At 32.4% G+C, this 16,823-nt stretch overlaps 1 protein-coding gene across 2 annotated transcripts in view; it reads right to left on the bottom strand.

Annotated features, from left to right (window-relative positions):
• Positions 1-16,823, bottom strand: part of LOC134683268 (uncharacterized) — a 69,126-nt gene that overhangs the window by 14,292 nt on the left and 38,011 nt on the right. For both annotated transcript variants that reach the window (XM_063542458.1, XM_063542457.1), the window contains exons 26-43: positions 16,645-16,786; positions 15,943-16,178; positions 13,423-13,669; positions 12,693-12,782; positions 11,873-12,051; positions 11,083-11,177; positions 9,535-9,766; positions 8,531-8,653; positions 7,514-7,698; positions 6,791-6,969; positions 6,265-6,524; positions 5,493-5,618; positions 4,444-4,652; positions 2,700-2,856; positions 1,839-1,999; positions 1,332-1,494; positions 844-1,169; positions 113-361 (exon numbers count right to left, since the gene is read on the bottom strand). In XM_063542458.1, the coding sequence (XP_063398528.1) occupies positions 113-361; positions 844-1,169; positions 1,332-1,494; positions 1,839-1,999; positions 2,700-2,856; positions 4,444-4,652; positions 5,493-5,618; positions 6,265-6,524; positions 6,791-6,969; positions 7,514-7,698; positions 8,531-8,653; positions 9,535-9,766; positions 11,083-11,177; positions 11,873-12,051; positions 12,693-12,782; positions 13,423-13,669; positions 15,943-16,178; positions 16,645-16,786 (3,359 nt within the window). The remainder of the gene's footprint in view (positions 1-112; positions 362-843; positions 1,170-1,331; positions 1,495-1,838; positions 2,000-2,699; positions 2,857-4,443; positions 4,653-5,492; positions 5,619-6,264; positions 6,525-6,790; positions 6,970-7,513; positions 7,699-8,530; positions 8,654-9,534; positions 9,767-11,082; positions 11,178-11,872; positions 12,052-12,692; positions 12,783-13,422; positions 13,670-15,942; positions 16,179-16,644; positions 16,787-16,823) is intronic.

A 16,823-nucleotide genomic window follows, 5' to 3' on the forward strand; every position in this document is an offset into this window, starting at 1 on the left:
AATTTATATCATTCTGTATAATTTTTCTTCTTGCAAATGTTGCTAATATATTATTCACTTGGGAGAAAAATTACAAAAACTGAAAATTTAAGCTACAAATGCAATAACTTACAATGGTATTAATACATTCTGAGTTGACATCACATATATGTGTTCCTGCAGCACATTCATCAATGTCCGTACAATTCTGTTGTGGTAAAGCAGACACCACTTGATTACACGACTCAAACACACGCAAATGTATTGTCTGGGACAAAGCATCCTCATTGGATCCTGTGTAACCATAGGGACAGGCTGAACACTGGTACCCTGGTGCTTTGTTGATACAGGCTGCTGGATCCCAGCATGGATTAAAGGCACACTGGAATAAAATATGACAGAATGAATTATACTAAACAAACCAAATTACCTCCCCCCCCCAAAAAAAAAAAATAAACAAAAAAATTAAGACTTCAAAAGTAAAATGTATGACTTAATGTCAATACAATGTCTCAAGCTGTAAATCTAAATAAAATAGTCAAGAAAAATTGTGAAAAAAATGTGCATGCATATTCTGGTAAGAGTAAATTAAAATGACCATTCTCAATATCCTCGAAGTCAGTCATCATCACTTGCTAAGGCATGCCATTTTTATAATCTGATAAGTGTATGTTTTTTTTTAACCTAATAATGTTCCATGAACAAACTTACAAGAGACCAAATAACCCTCTAACATTTGATTATAAGTATTCATAGTTCAAATCTTTAGATCTGTCATTATATCAATTTTTTACTGTAATTTTTGTTTCGTTTCTCTTTCCAAAAAATTGAGGTTTCATTAAAAGAATATGTTACCATAGTTACCTCATCTATATCAGCACAAGTATTTCCATCACCAGTGAATCCAGGTGGACATGTCAAACATTCATGTGACCCTGATCCTTTATTGATACAAGTGGTTGAGTATTCCCCAGCAATGAAGCAGGTTTGGTTACCCATGCAGGGGCATTCAGCCTCACCAGAACATCCAACACATCCCCCAGACCCGTCACCAAGGCTGTAGGACCCAACGTCACATGGATCACACCGATCTTTTGAGGTGGCGCTGAAGTAGCCAGCAGCACAGTTTTTACAGCCCGTCTGCCCTTGTTGATCCTGGTAGGTTCCTTCTGAACACATCTCACAAAATTCTGTTGAATAAATGGAAAAAGGTTTAAGTCAGGGTTTATCTAAAAAAAAATTTTTTTAGCCATGGCGTTTTCAGTTTATTATCCACTTTTGACTTTAAATGTCCCTTTGGTATCTTTCGCCCCTCTTTTTCTTATATATTATTCACCAAATAGACAACTTACCTGTAGATCCATCAGAGAATGTTCCCACATCACATATGTAGCTCTGTCCTCCTCTACAGGCATACCCTGGATCACAGGCAGCACATACGCTAGGACACGATACATCAGTACAGTTAACATAATGGTAATCATCACACCTAGAGGCAACACCATCCTGACATATCTACAAAATAGATGTCATTTCCAAGATTTTAATTGCCAGAAGTCTAGGGGAGAAAAAACTTAACAGAGCCTTTCAAAGATCTTCCATACTCCCAAATCAAAAACAAAGAAAAAGGAAAAAGAAAAGAACTATATGAATTAAAAAAAGACAATGAAAGATGATATTAATTACTCAGGACAGACATGCATATGTGGGAATTTGAAATAGTTCAGCGGAGTCTGGGTGCACCATTCACTAGTAAAGCATTTGAATTTTGAAAGCTATTTTTTTTTTTATATCTCAACCCTCCCCCTTTATTCTTGATCAGTGGAATAACCATGTAACCGTAGTGTTAGAATACCTACCCATCCTATAGGACAAGGAGAACATTCTCCAGCAGCACCAAAGGAGTGTTCAGTTGGAGATCTGTCACATGTGCCTGAGTCTTCACATCTACCACACGTATGGTTTGCTCCATCACCAAGACAGTAGAAAGATGTGTAACACCTCTCACACGTAAAGTCCCCTGCAATAGAAAAGAACAAATTCAAAATGAAGCTGATATATTTTTTAAGATCACTTAATTTTAGGTCAAATCATATATTTTGGTGAATATACCATGAAATCAAATATATCCCAGAAAAAAATGTTTTTTCCTCAATTTTGGGTAATTGGTTACTATTTATTAAAAATAAATAGACAGTAGATGGGTACCACATTTTTAAAGTGTTCCTTCCCCAGGTCCCATATGTTTTCTAATAAAACAGCCCTCATGTTCATCCCTCTCTCCAAACAATTTAACAAGTGAAGTAGCTCACTAATGATACCCCGGCCCGCTAAAAGTATAGGGTAAACATGAAGTTGAGTGATAAATCTGAAGGCACATCACACAGTATATCTGACTAATATAAACCCTGAAACCGAATTTTAGAAATCCTTGTATTGTAGTTCCTCAGAGAAATGTGACGAATTTTTTTAAATTGGCTATCATATGTAAAATGATACAAGTGTTCGGTAAACAGGAAGTTGTTATGTGATGAATCTGAAAACACATCACATGGTATAGCTGATGTATATAAGACCCTGAAACCAAATTTAAGAAATCTCTATGAGTAGTTCCTGAGAAAGATGTGACTAAAAATACTAATGGGACAGACGGACTGACAGCAAAAGAGGTAAAGCTGGGGTATAAATATTTTTGCTCTAAAGTTTGAAACTGTACTCACAATGGAATTGTTCTGCCTGAGTACATCCAGCTAATTCCATCCTTAGTGCTATAGCCCCTGTCCAGTTCTGGGGGTTTATTTTGATATATCTTGACAGTATAGGAGGGTCAAGGGTCAATTCTGCAGTGGAGGTACTATCAATATTTCCTAGGAATATCTGAAAATTTAAAAACATACAGTATTTTAACAAATTGTAAGTCAATAACAATAACAAATTTTACAAACTGATGGTTTTTCAGTATAATTTGAAAACATAATCAAAACAAATTTTTACATAGTTTATATAAAATATCTATGAAAACAACAAAATACATCTAAATACAATGGTTTAGCTTAAGATTTCATAAGCTGTTTTATTCAATTTTATTGATTTTTCGATTATTTACCATTAAGGTTATTTTTGGGCACTCAGTCCATATTTCAAATACAAATATTTTTCTTTTAAAACAATGTCTCATTTATTTATTTGACAAAGTGCTACATTTAGTCAATTTAAAAAAAAATCCAAACAAACTTATGTTTCAAAGGATCTGATATGTGTTATTTGAAAAAACAAGAATGTGTCCAAAGTACACAAATGCCCCACTCGCACAATCATTTTCCATGTTCCATGGACCGTAAAATTGGGTAAAAATGTAATTAAGCATTAAAATTAGGAAGTTGATACTATAGGGAACATGTGTACTAAGTTTCAAGTTTATTGGACTTCAATTTCATCAAAAACTTTAACCTGAAACTCCCACTTTCATTTTCTATGTTCAGTGGACCGTGAAATTGGGGTCAAAACTCTAATTTGACTTTAAAATTAAAAAGATCATATCATAAGCAACAAGTGTACTAAGTTTCAAGTTGATTGGACTTCAGCTTCATCAAAAACTACCTTGACCAAAAACTTTAACCTGAAGTGGGACGGACGAACAAACGGACGGACGAACGAACGGACAAACAGAGCCACAGACCAGAAAACATAATGCCCCTCTACTATCGTAGGTGGGGCAAAAATAAAACCAATCAAATTTTAATTTTCAGTGTATCATAAAATCTGGGTTAAAGCTCTCACTTTGCATAAAGATACTTTCAAGTTCTCATTGTAACTAATGAACATGTTTACTTAGTTTCAAGTAGGTGTGACCACTATTCATGGGTAAAATATCTTAAGCCAAGACCAGAATAGATGAATAAATCACAAGTTAATTACCAATGAAAAAACATATTTTTCTCAACTCATGAAAATGTGTACCCACCCAGTAAGCCTAGTTTCAGACTTCAGTATATTGTAATGTAGAGGTAGTAATCTGTAGACTATAAAACCCTACCCTCAATCCTCAAAAAAGAAGCCATAATATATACAATTCTTTACGGTCCTATGTTTTATAATTAAGGATCTTTCTATACTTAAATGAGATTGGGTAATACCCATTGTATTCTTTTCTGCACAGACGATTTCGGCAGTCAGTAATACTGACTCAGTATATAAGGAAGATTTGAGGTGTGTTTCACAAATGGGACACACGTTACAAGATAGTATGTTAGTTTGGTATACTATTCGCCACCCTCCTAGGTACCCATATTATGGCTGATTGTAAATATTTATGTTGAACATGTCAAATTAAAGGCGATATTGTAGGGAACACACAACTCTATGCTGTGTTTGTTTTTTTCTACAATATCTTATTCAGAAAAACTTTATTTTTTGGAGGAGTGAAAAGAAGGAGAAAATAAATGTATGTATATTGTTACTTACGAACTGTCCCAAACTATCCTGATACAGTGTCCAGTTTCCAGCTTCATCGTCTGTATAGTAGAGTTTAAATGCAGTCACCCAGTTGGCTTCATCAGACTGACCTTGTAGGTATAATTTGGTAAATTTATACGGATCTTCCATATCAACCTGAATGTACTGGTCAGCATCATTTGTCCCAGCCACCCATGCACCGGAAAAAGCTGTTACAGCTGAAAAAAACAAATGGCATGTTATTATAAATTTTGTACAAAATTGCTTTCCTTTCTTTGTTTTTTACATAGCATGGATGAATCATTATTCACGGGATTTAAGTTTTGTAAATTTTATAAATATAGGTTAACCACTTATTTAATATTCATCAACTTGAAAATTTTCATATAGCCTTGTATGTGGACTTTGCCAACCCACATAAATCATTTTATCTACAAAATACAATTTTTTCTAAATTCCAAGTAAATTTCTTTTCTCAATACATCTAATTGCTTTTTGGAAATCTGTCCTGATTGACCAGAGTATCTGTCGATCCTGCTTGAACTTTTGACACCATAAACCAATTACTTTTCCATTGTGGCATATTTTCTAGTAGGTCAAAATTTCACAAGAACTTTTATGATGTCCAGTTATGGTGGACAAATAGCAATAGAGTGTATTGCAAAATAATTGATGTTTTTCCCAATTTGATGGTCAATGGCATAAAAAAATCTTAAAAAAGCCTATAAAGACCTTTTTATTTTCATATGCCAATTTCAGAAAGAGAATCAGTAGTAGTCTATTGTTGGTGTAGTTCATATGCGTTTCTGGTTTGATGTTTCATATAAATCAGATTATTGGTTTTCCTGTTGAATTGTTTATCACTAGTCATTTGTCAATAGTTAGCTGTTTTCAGTTTGTGCCAAGGCTTCGCTTTGTAGACCATACTTTGACATACAATTGTTTAGTCTTTATACATTATGACTTAGTTGTCTCATTAAAACACATACCACATCTTTTTATTCATTCCTTGTATTTCAAAGGTTAAAAAAAAATATAGGGCATAAAAGTGTACTTACTATCATCAAGATGTGTAAGATTGAGCCTTCCTCTGGCAGGTGTACTATACTCATCTCTTGATGATGAGGCTGTTATTAGTTCATCTCTCACAATACCACTGGATATTCCTATAATCTCATCACATTCTGAAAGTAACAAAGAAATAATGAATGGTATCAAAGAAAAATAACACCGTGAACATTCCAATTACATTTTCCTTAATTTTTTTTTTGTTTTTTTGTTTATTTTTTTTTTGTGTGAAAAAAAGAGATTATTTTTGGAGAACTCAATTTCATGAGTTTCACTTTGAACACCACTATGAAGTTCCACAACAACCTATAATTGAACACAGTTTTGCTCATTTTAGGTAGTGTTCTACAACTGTGTTAGGTTTCATCAATATCCATTCAGCTTTTTAGGAGAAATTGCTTTTAAGGCACATAAAAAGATATATATGAACTGATACAGGGTGATTTCTATTTACCCTGAAACCTTGTTTGCTTATAACTCACATTAACACTTCCTCAATTTGAAATTCCTGTATTTGAAATATATTGCAATTTTGTTACTTGTTAATTTTTCGTCAATTTCGTCTGTATATCACAAAAATAATAATTCTAAAATCTTCACAGTTCAAATTTTACATAGGCATGTATGCAGACTTGTCAAAAGTACCAACACAAATATTTTTCCTGATACAATTTTACCTTAATCCAGAACAAATACCAGCAAATTATTAAAATTCACAGTATCTAATTATATCAATAATAATAATGAAACAATGGTACTTACGAAAATCCACAATCCAGTAGCCAGGTATCCTCAGATAAAATTCACCATCACTATCTGTCGTATTTATCATGAATGTGATATTGGTCCTGTCAAAAAGTTCATCTATAAGACAGGTATTACTGAGATTGACAGTCACATTAAAAACACTGCCATGAGGTGGAGTCCCAAGGTCAATCACTGCGACCTCTACAGTAACTTCTGTGGTGCCATTGTAAACTTGTTCTCTGATGGCCAGTGCTTCACTGTAGTCTAATGATGGTCTGGAAATGTAATGGAAAATATGTCATGACATGATCTTGAATACAACATATTTGAAACTTTTATAGATAGTTTGTAAACTACTGTTTTCCTTAAATAATTCTATTATAGATTAGTAAATTGTGTAGCATCTGAAGGATATGATTGAACTGATAAAATTTTAAATTTCATGAACAATTGGGTTTGCAGAATACACATTTATATCATCAGGTTTTTACAGGGCCTATAAAAATAGGGGGTTCAGTTCGTTTGTATTGACCATACTTACTCTTCAAAAAGAACTCCTGACACATGGTACTCAAACTGACCATTAGTACCACTGTCAGCATCAGTAGCCCCTATTATAAACAATGGATCTAGCTGAAGTAGAGGGCGCTCCGTTGTGAAGTATAAATCACTTGTAATATTCATCACTGGACAGTTATCATTGACATCGTTAATAGCTACCTAGAATGACAAGAATAGACGAAAAATTTGAACAAGTGTATTTACACATTATACAGTGCAATGTATTTATGAGTGTCAAGAATGGAAATTGGAATACTGTGAATACACTTATACATGTGTGTGTATCAATCTCATTGTATGTCTGTGGATATTTTATTTTGTGGTTTTGCCATTGTTTGTGCCCAGCATGATCAGTAGTTGTTTATATCCTTTTCTATGATCTTTTGAAGAATATTTGTCTGATTGGCAATCATACCAAATCCCTTATATCTATAATAAAATACAAAAGTGTAAATTTTAGAGCATGAGAACCAATTTTCAGACTAAATATGACTGTTCAGACAGATGTATAAACTGTTAAAAAGCAACACTAAATGACCCCTCCTCGAGGGGCATAAAAATTGATGTAGTCATTTAGCAGAAACTTTCTATAGTCAAAGAAACAGTTTCTTACCATGGGCAGAAATAATATCAATATATCAGGATAAAACTGTTAAAAAATGCAATCAAATTGCAAAAAGGTAAATTCTACAGCAACAGTTACCTTGACAACCAATGACCCAGTCTGGGCAGCATTAGAATCAATCACTCTGAAGACAAGATTATATGACTCAGCAACTTCAAAGTTAAGTTCGGTTGCCAGAGTCAGCAGTGCTTGTGATGTTGTTACGGTGAATGTTTCCATAGCCGCATTTACTGGCTCTGGGGTCTGTGTGTTACTGGTACAAGCTAAAAATAGAGGAGAGAGCCAATGAAAAAAAAGATAGCAAATGCTGAAGAAAATTGAAGAAATGGAAGTGTGCTTGTTTTTCCGATCAAATGAAAAGTTTTGCCAATAATGATTTTATAAGCCCATTTCTTTTAACACCCTCCGATAATGTTTTCCTATTCAAAACTACTTGAGTGTTTTCAAGCACCATTATTTTTCTATTTAGTGTTTATATAGAATATTTTTAAACTTGAGGTAACATTATTAGTAAAGATTGTACACAGGAAAAAAATGGTGAAAAATGGTGAAAATGTGATTGGTTAACTTCCAGTGATATTATTTTTTATTATATGTAATGAAATGTTGTGTGGAATTTTTTTTTAGCACTGAACAGGATAAAACTTTACCCATTGTAAGTATTTATTTATTTAAAACCAAGATAAATTCTGCACAATTTGCAAAACAAATTTAACAAAGATTAACTTCAGAAAATCAATGGTAGTATTACACCTGAATAAAAAAAACAAAGCTTGAGATATGAATTTCAAAAGACCTTTACTGTTATATATTCCATAGAGCTATTATTACGTTTGCAATATACATCTATCTAAAAAGTAAAATTACAAAAATACTGAACTTAGAGGAAAATCAATTCGGAAAATCCATAATCACATGGCAAAATCAAATAACAAAACACATCAAAAACAAATGGACAAGAACTGTCATATTCCTGACTTGGTACAGGCATTTTCAAATGTAGAAAATGGTGGATTAAACCTGGTTTTATAGCGCTAACCCTCTCACTTTAATGAAAGTCTCATCAAATTCCGTTATATTTACATTGAAACCTACCAATATACTGGAGACTTGTGCCAGTAACAGTGACATAACTATAAGTAGGTGGAGCTACTGTAGTGGCTGCATTTTGATTGGTTGTTGTATCATCTTTGAATGCAAAATGTCGAGCTTCATTTCCTAAAATAAAACTAATAAAATCTAGTGGCACATTTTATTCCATTCAATCTGTCTCATACATCAGATTTATCTTTTAGCTTTTGTATTGAATTTTGCATTCCCTCAATCTGCTTTAGCAACTTTCAGCTCAAGTAACTCAGTGGCTGAAGCAAATTTATGTTTTCTATGACCATCTTTACTTCAAAATTTTTGAATATTTAAATCCTGATCAGGACTTTCATATATGCATCCATATCTTAAATTACTTCCATGCTTCTTGCTAACATCAGTTTTTTTGTGTGTTTATATGAACACATACAAATATATATGTTTTATCTTGGTACATTTAGAGCTTCTGATATGTCTTAGTTAGCAAGACATGCTTACCCTTCTCAAGCTCCTCATATCATTTTACATTTTATACATTTTTAAGAAAGCAGATAAAATTAATGGGAAATAACTCTTAAAACCAGTGATATTGTATCTTTGTGTCAACTATTTTCATTACATGTCTATTCTAGTATTCCAAGTCACAAAAGTTACATTCCTTCTTTTTTTTTTTTCATATCTAAGAGCATTGATGGAAATAACTATGACAAAAAAACAATACTAATAAAAAGAGTTTCATCACCTTACTGAAATTTGTCCCTTTGAAAATTGATCTTATACATCTCTCAGTGTTAACTTTCCATAGTAATCAAATTTTAGAAGAACCCATCTTATATTTTGTTGTCTGCCCCATGCATAACTTCTCTTAGGAACTCCATTTTGTTTTATCTTCGCTCATGACAAAGTGGGTCCTCCACATTTTACAAGTTATTAAAATGTTTTAATCTTTTCAAAAGGACTAAGGATTTCAACAACTATAGATAAGAAATTAAAAAAAAGATGGATAAACTGACCTTTATAAAGTTCTATTGTATATGGTGGCCCTGACGTGAAGATGTCCCATAAGGTGAACTCTCCCACTAAACCATTCACATGTAGATTCTCAGCAGCTGTATATTTATAATGCATGGGTTCTGTGTCGCCAACATGATTAGTCAGATAGACACTGTCGAAATGGAGTAACAACTGAGAAGAACATCCAGCTCGTTCCACATGGAATATTTCAAACAGGTACGAATCATCAACCTACAAAGACAAGTTAGAAATACTGTTGATTCATTTATGTTCCCCAAATACCAATTATCTTAGACAGAATATAATTGTATTTTCATGACTACTTTATTTCATTGTTAGTGCCTATAAATTCCATACAGAACTATAGTGACATTTTTGAACATTTGGAAGTCATGGTTTGCTTCAACCTAAGAAATCTAAAACAAATTTTATTCAATGAATACTGTAAATTCAGAAATTATTGCGTGTATTTATTATTGGGATTATGTCATTTAAGGCTCAAATGCGATTTTAATTTTTACGATTTTGAGAAAAATCCTGTTAAATTCATATAAAATATTTCAAAATGCGAGTTTAAATTATTGCGTTTACAACTCAGTCGCATTTTTCGCAATAATAAAAACCTCGCATTAATTTCTGAATTTACAGTAATAATGTATCCCATTATTTTGTTATATTTTTGAAATTGATACATTTTTAATCAATAAAAAATGTGCAAAAGGAATTTGTTTAATGATGACTTTTCTATTACTGTTCGCCTCGTTTCCTTTTGTGAAATATGTTAAATCTGCTGCTTTTAGATCATTGCTCTGGATTCCAAATATCTAATTTGACCCAGAAGTCCATAATAATAAAGATGGATGTTTTGGATAAATAAATTTTGCCCAAGCAATTTAAAACTCTTGTTTTGTTTGTAATATGAAATTCATCAGCATTCCAAAAAAGCACTGGTTTATCCCAAATACCAAGCAAATTGTAATTTCAATAATAGAAAAGACATTCTTTGGTCCAAGAACACAGTTACCGTCCTTTGGTTTTCGTTGTCTATGAATGTAGTCCCTAGTGTAAACAGTTTATAACTTGCATGTTTTATTTTATACTTTCCCAATTCATTTTTTGATATTAAATGCATGAAATATTAAGTAGGGTGATGTAATTGCATGTTAAAAAAAATTGGGTGCTGAATCTTTATGTTAAGTAGTGATTTGGTCCAGTTCAAAAAGGTCAAATTTTATCATGTCTGAAGCTGTCAAACTGAATTTTACACCCCCTTAACACAGAATTGTCAATTGAGTTAGAGCTGGTAGAAGTTTCTATAATTTTGATATTATTTGTCCCACTGGTTGTACACTACATTGTAAAAATCTTTTTGAGAAAGAGCAGGTGCGATTTTTTAAATTTGAATTTATTGTCTAAAAGAAATGCACTACGAAATAACTGTGTTCTCGAGCCAGCATTCCAAAAACACTGGTTTATCCCAAGAACCAAGCAAATTGCAATTTCAATAATAGAAAAGACATTCTTTGTAATTGTAAAAGTTATCAAACCTCTAAATCCAATGACACAGTGGAAGCCAAGGGAGTTAATCCTGTACAGACACCGCCAACAATGGTTCCTTCTTCAAATGTTAAAGTTCCACCTCCTAAAATAAATAAATTTTGTAACTTTGAAGTCCTTGCATTATGCTGTTGTACTTATAATAAAAGTTGGAAAAATAAACAAAATTTTAATAGGAAAAGGTAGCCATTGAAGTATTTCCCCCCCTCTTTTTTGGATTTGTCTATCTTCAAACCTTTGTCTGAAAGTGTCCCTCCCTGTATATTTGTACACTGTTCTAATGTGTTGCTTTAATCATATTCTAGTTATCTTGACTCCATTTAGCAATTTGAATTGTCTTATGTGAATTTTCTGTATGTTCAGGGGTAACAAAGATTTGTAATTCTTAGAATACATATATATTGTAACAAAAATATCTAAATCTGATCACATATATTACAATTACAGGGATTTTTAGTAAATATTTGTAAGTACTAACTGAAAAACAACACTTAGTCAATAAATGAGATAAAGAAAAGGCTTATTGCAATCTAGGGAGATCAAGAAACTAAACTAAGGGGGAGATAATAAAGATTAAACAAAATCATGAACTCAATTTGCCATTTTAGAATTTATGGGTAATTTTTAAATAATGGATTATCAAGCTATTTTATTCTTTAAATCAGACATTTTTAGCTATCACAATATCTATCAGTGAATGCTTTTGAAATTTTAACCCAAAAGACTGTTTGATTCAGAAATTTTTGGATTACCCACAATACCTCTTGATTTCCTATTTACCTGTTGCAGCAGCTGCAGATAGATCGACAGTCTGACAAGCCACACTAGCTGATGCTCTATTGGCAATGATTTCTATTATCAAAACTTTGTTGAGAAATACCCATAATTCCTCTCCTCCTCCAACAGTTATCTTTTCACTTCCTGCAAACTTCAGCCCAGTTCTTATGGCAGAAGTATAACTGAAAAAAATAACGGAGACAATATATAACAATATAGAGAATAATAATTGCTGATAGTGTGGTATTATTATTTTTTGTGGGATGCCATTTTTGTTTATTTTTAATGGTTTCATGTTAATCACACATATAAATGTTAAATGAATTACAAATGTTCTTCAAGTTTGTATATAGACTTTTGTTTGTTATATATTTTTCCGTTTTGTGTTGAGTCTTTAATTCGTATAGTTCGTTCTTTTGTTGTACTGTTACACTACTGTCCCAAGTTAGCAGGACGGTTGGGATCCCGCTTACATGTAGCCCCACCACATTCTGTATGTATGTGTATGACCCAATTCAATATCAGGAGCCTGTTATTCAGCAGTTGTTGTTTGTCGCTGTGTTACATATTTGTTTTTCGTTCATTTTTTGTACACTAATTAGGCTGTTACTTTGCTTCTTTGAATTGTTTTAAATTTGTGATTTCTGGTACTTTTATAGCTGAAATGAATAGTATGATATAGATCTCTTATAAAACTTTATCAAAGTCACTCACACAATAAAAGAAGGTCATAGTGACTTAATGTTAGTACATGAACAAAAGAAGTGTTTAACTAGATAGAAAAAAAGATTAATAAACTTGTTTACATGTATAGAAGACTTACAAAAAGTTATGGAGAATGCCGCCGCAATCTGTCTGACCTTCTGCTCCATACCCAGAATCATCAGCCAGGAAGTAGGAATCGCTATAGTAACTGAAAAATACAGATGGTAAATGAAAAAAACCTAACTACTCATACCATTTTTTTTAATTAACTTCTTTTTAACATGAATATACCCTTTAGTATTTTAATTTTTAGTTTTCAAAATATTTTCTTTTGAGATTTTCCTGCAATTTTCTATTTCCAATAGCCACAAACTTCATCATCAAACTTCAACTTAAAAAAATCAATCAAACAGACCCCAACAAAGTTCTATATGTCACATAAAACTTCAAAACATGATAAAAATAAGTCTTTAAGGTGGTACCCAACACCTTCACTAAAACTTATTTGGTTCGTTTAATTTTCATAAAATTTGGACAAAGTATTTACTTTGACCCTTTGACAAAAATTTCAAAATTTCAAAAAATTTGAACCAACCAATTTATCAGAAAAATTAGACTGATTATATAGCAGTTTGACAAACACTAGTTTTGATCATTGAGAATCTTAATATTCCCTTAACAACACAACGTAATTAAAACGTTTAGCTGATTTTACAGAGTTATCTCCCTGTAGTGTTAGGTACCACCTTAAAATCAATATATTTTCTGACTATAGTAAAACCTGCATTAAACAGTATCAAAAATAACTGATTAACTGACTGCCATAATGTAGATTTTACTGTACTTACTTGTGTACATCAGATCCAGATGAACTGTCCACAGTCAAAACAATTTCTCTATCCAGCTTTATATTAGCAGACGTATCTCTGAACCAATCAGAAAATGTGTCAGAAGTGGGATCAGTAGATATGGCTGGCCAGGACCCAGTAGGACTGATCACATGGTATGGGTTTGATGGTGTCATTGATGCAGCTGTTCCAAAGTCATCGTTACTGATGGTAAAATCATACACACTGACAGGTAAGGAATTAGCAACTGAAATGAAACAGAAATTTGGTTACCATAATGAATATATTAAACAAGAATGTGTCCATAAAACAAGGATGCCAACTCGCACTATCATTTCCTATGTTCAGTGGACAGTGAAAATAGGATTAAAATTCTTATTTGGCATTAAAATTAGAAAGATTATATCATACTAGAACACACCCGTGATATCGCGGGTCCGTGACTGAATTAAAGTATATAACTATGCGCAAGACTTATTTTTGTATTAGTATTGTCATCTGATAAAGTCATTCCGCCGGTTATAAGATAGTTATCACAGTTTTCTCTGCTTTCAAATCTTTCTGTTTGAACCCGTCTAACTTGAACTTATCAATTATTGGTAATGTTAATTATTTGGAAAACAAAAGGTCCTGGGATGGAGTATTTTTTTAATCAACAGCATTGTCCTATATTAGTTATAAATAAAGTTGAATTCTTTGATTCGCTGTTTTCATGACGTCATGCCCGCTAACAAATTAAAAACTGTACCTATACGCCTTATTTTTAGTATTCGTATTGTTATCTTATAAAGTCTTACTGATTAAAATACTACAAAAGGTAACAATTTGACAATTTAGTAGTGTCAACCCTGTGATTATGACCCGTGTATATAGCATATCCTGCATACACCGTTTGGTGGTGCGCCTGCCAAATGCGGAACGTACAGATAAGGTAATAGGTAACATATGAATATACTATTGGTATCGGTATCGGACTCGACCCGGAACTTCTTAATTATTGGCAATATTAATTACGTGGAAAACAAAAGGGCCTGGAGTGGTGTAATTTTTAATCTACACCTTTGTACTATATAAGTTATATATAAAGTTGAATTCTTTGATTCGTCGTTTTTACGTGATGACGGCTGACAAATTGGACCTCGTAATTTTAGTATTATAGATGGATCAGTCATGTGTACTAAGTTTCAAGTAATTACGACTTCAACTTTATCAAAAATTACCTTGACCAAATATTTAATCTGAAGCGGGACGACGGACGAACAGATGGACAAACCAACAGATGAACGAAAGGACACACAAACAAGAAAATAGAATGCCCCTGTACTTTCTTAGGTGGGGCATAAAAATTGTCCTTTTCCAATAATAAGGCTGATGCAATTTGTTTGATATTTGAAGGTTTATATCAGAATTTCTTGTATTATGTTGACGTTTTGTCTTTAGCTATTGTTTTTTTTTTTTTTCAGATTTTTGCCATCATGGTGTTTGAATATCTCATTGGTATCTCCTGTTGCTCATACTTCTAGCTGAATTGACAAATAGCTGACTTGGCAATAGTTTATTTACATCATTTCCTTACATTTTATTTCTATTTTTAACTTTTATTCTTGCTACATTATGAACACTATTTTACATTTTCACTTTCACTTTTATTCTTTTACGTCATAATTAATACAACCGCATTATATACACTTTATGAACATGTAAACTCTGTAATATTGTCCTGATGATGCCACATTAGCGGCGAAACATGTCGACTCAATAAAACTATCACCTTGCGGTAACCCAGATGTTGTTGTCTCTACATATTATATTTCCATGAGGTTTTAAGACAACCGCAGCATACTTCGGTATCCATCTTGGTTACTCTACCAGCCTTTCCGTTAGAAGGTGTTGGTTCACTCGTCACAAATTTCCTTACATTGTTCATGTATTTTAGCAAATTATTATTTAGTCTGACATATTCACAACAATTTTTTTCTATTCAAGAAAGAGGCCCGTAATGGGAATGTCCAAGTAATCACATAATCACATTTCCCCCAAATATAATCACATAGTCATTAATTCTTTTTAAGCAATATAATCAAATGATCCAAAATACAGTCATAGATTATCAAATAATCAAATAATCCAAAATACAGTCATATAAAAAAGAAGATGTGGTATGATTGCCAATGATACAACTATCCACAAAAGACCAAAATGACACAAACATTAACAACTATAGGTCACTGAACGGCCTTCAACAATGAGCAAAGCCCATACCGCATAGTCAGCTATAGAAGGCCCCGATAAGACAATGTAAAACAAATGATTATCAAATATCAAAAAATCCAAAATACAGTCATAGATTATTAAATAATCAGATTAAAAACGGAAAAGTAATCACATTATCAGAAACCCCATGAGGAACCTCAAGAATGTGGCAAAAAAACAATTGGTTTCCAATATGTCCTTTTTATCAGCATTTATACTGAACTGTTCTGTTTGATAAAAATAAAACGGTTTCAGCTTTTACTATACCTGATGTATTGGATACTGCTTGTCTGATGTAGACTGTTTCTGGTATACTCTTGGCTGAAGTATAACCATTAACTTCAAGTTGTATAACACAGTCATAGGAATTCAAGGGAAGTAATCCATCAGTATCTTTGAATGTTACTGATGCACTATGGGAAGATGATGGTACAGTTACAGTAACAGTTTCAGTCTTTGTCAGTGTAGCAGCTGTGGTACTGGTACAAGTTACTATATAGTTCCTGGAAAGAAACCAGTTTTATTTCAAATTCAAATTGCAAAGGCATAAACCTGAAATTAATGTAACCTCTGTTGAAGTTAATGTTGCAGATCATTAAAATCATTGAAAATTAACACCTCAAAGAAAAAAATCTTCTGACTTCTTTTCAAATAACGGCCCAGCTTACATCAAGATTATGTCTTTACAGACCACTGATTTGAATACTTCGTTCACTTTTACAGTATCAACTTTTACTCTCAACAATAATTTTTTTAGACATTAATTTCATTAATATATAATAAAGAACTATAGAAAAAGGCAAAAAACCATAAGGTTGTTGATGTCATCTGAGAAATGAACGTCCAAAGAGTACATGAAAATAAGATTTATTTTTTTCAAAATTTATGTTTTTGATGTTTTCAATGCTACAAAAAACAATTTGTGACGATAAAATCCTGATTGATGTAAGCTAATTATAGTGCATTTACCATGTTGCCACATTAGCTCCTACAGCTTCAGTCAGGACAGTTGTGTCATTAGTATCAAACACAGCATAAAGACTTGATGGCCGATTCCATTGTATTTTCATTTCTGTTGATGAAACTGCAGTTCCTACAATGTTCTCTGCACCTAAAAAAATAAAAGTGAGCTGTTATAAAATCTGAAA

This window comes from Mytilus trossulus, chromosome 9 (genome assembly GCF_036588685.1).
Source record: "Mytilus trossulus isolate FHL-02 chromosome 9, PNRI_Mtr1.1.1.hap1, whole genome shotgun sequence".
Taxonomy (NCBI): domain Eukaryota; kingdom Metazoa; phylum Mollusca; class Bivalvia; order Mytilida; family Mytilidae; genus Mytilus; species Mytilus trossulus.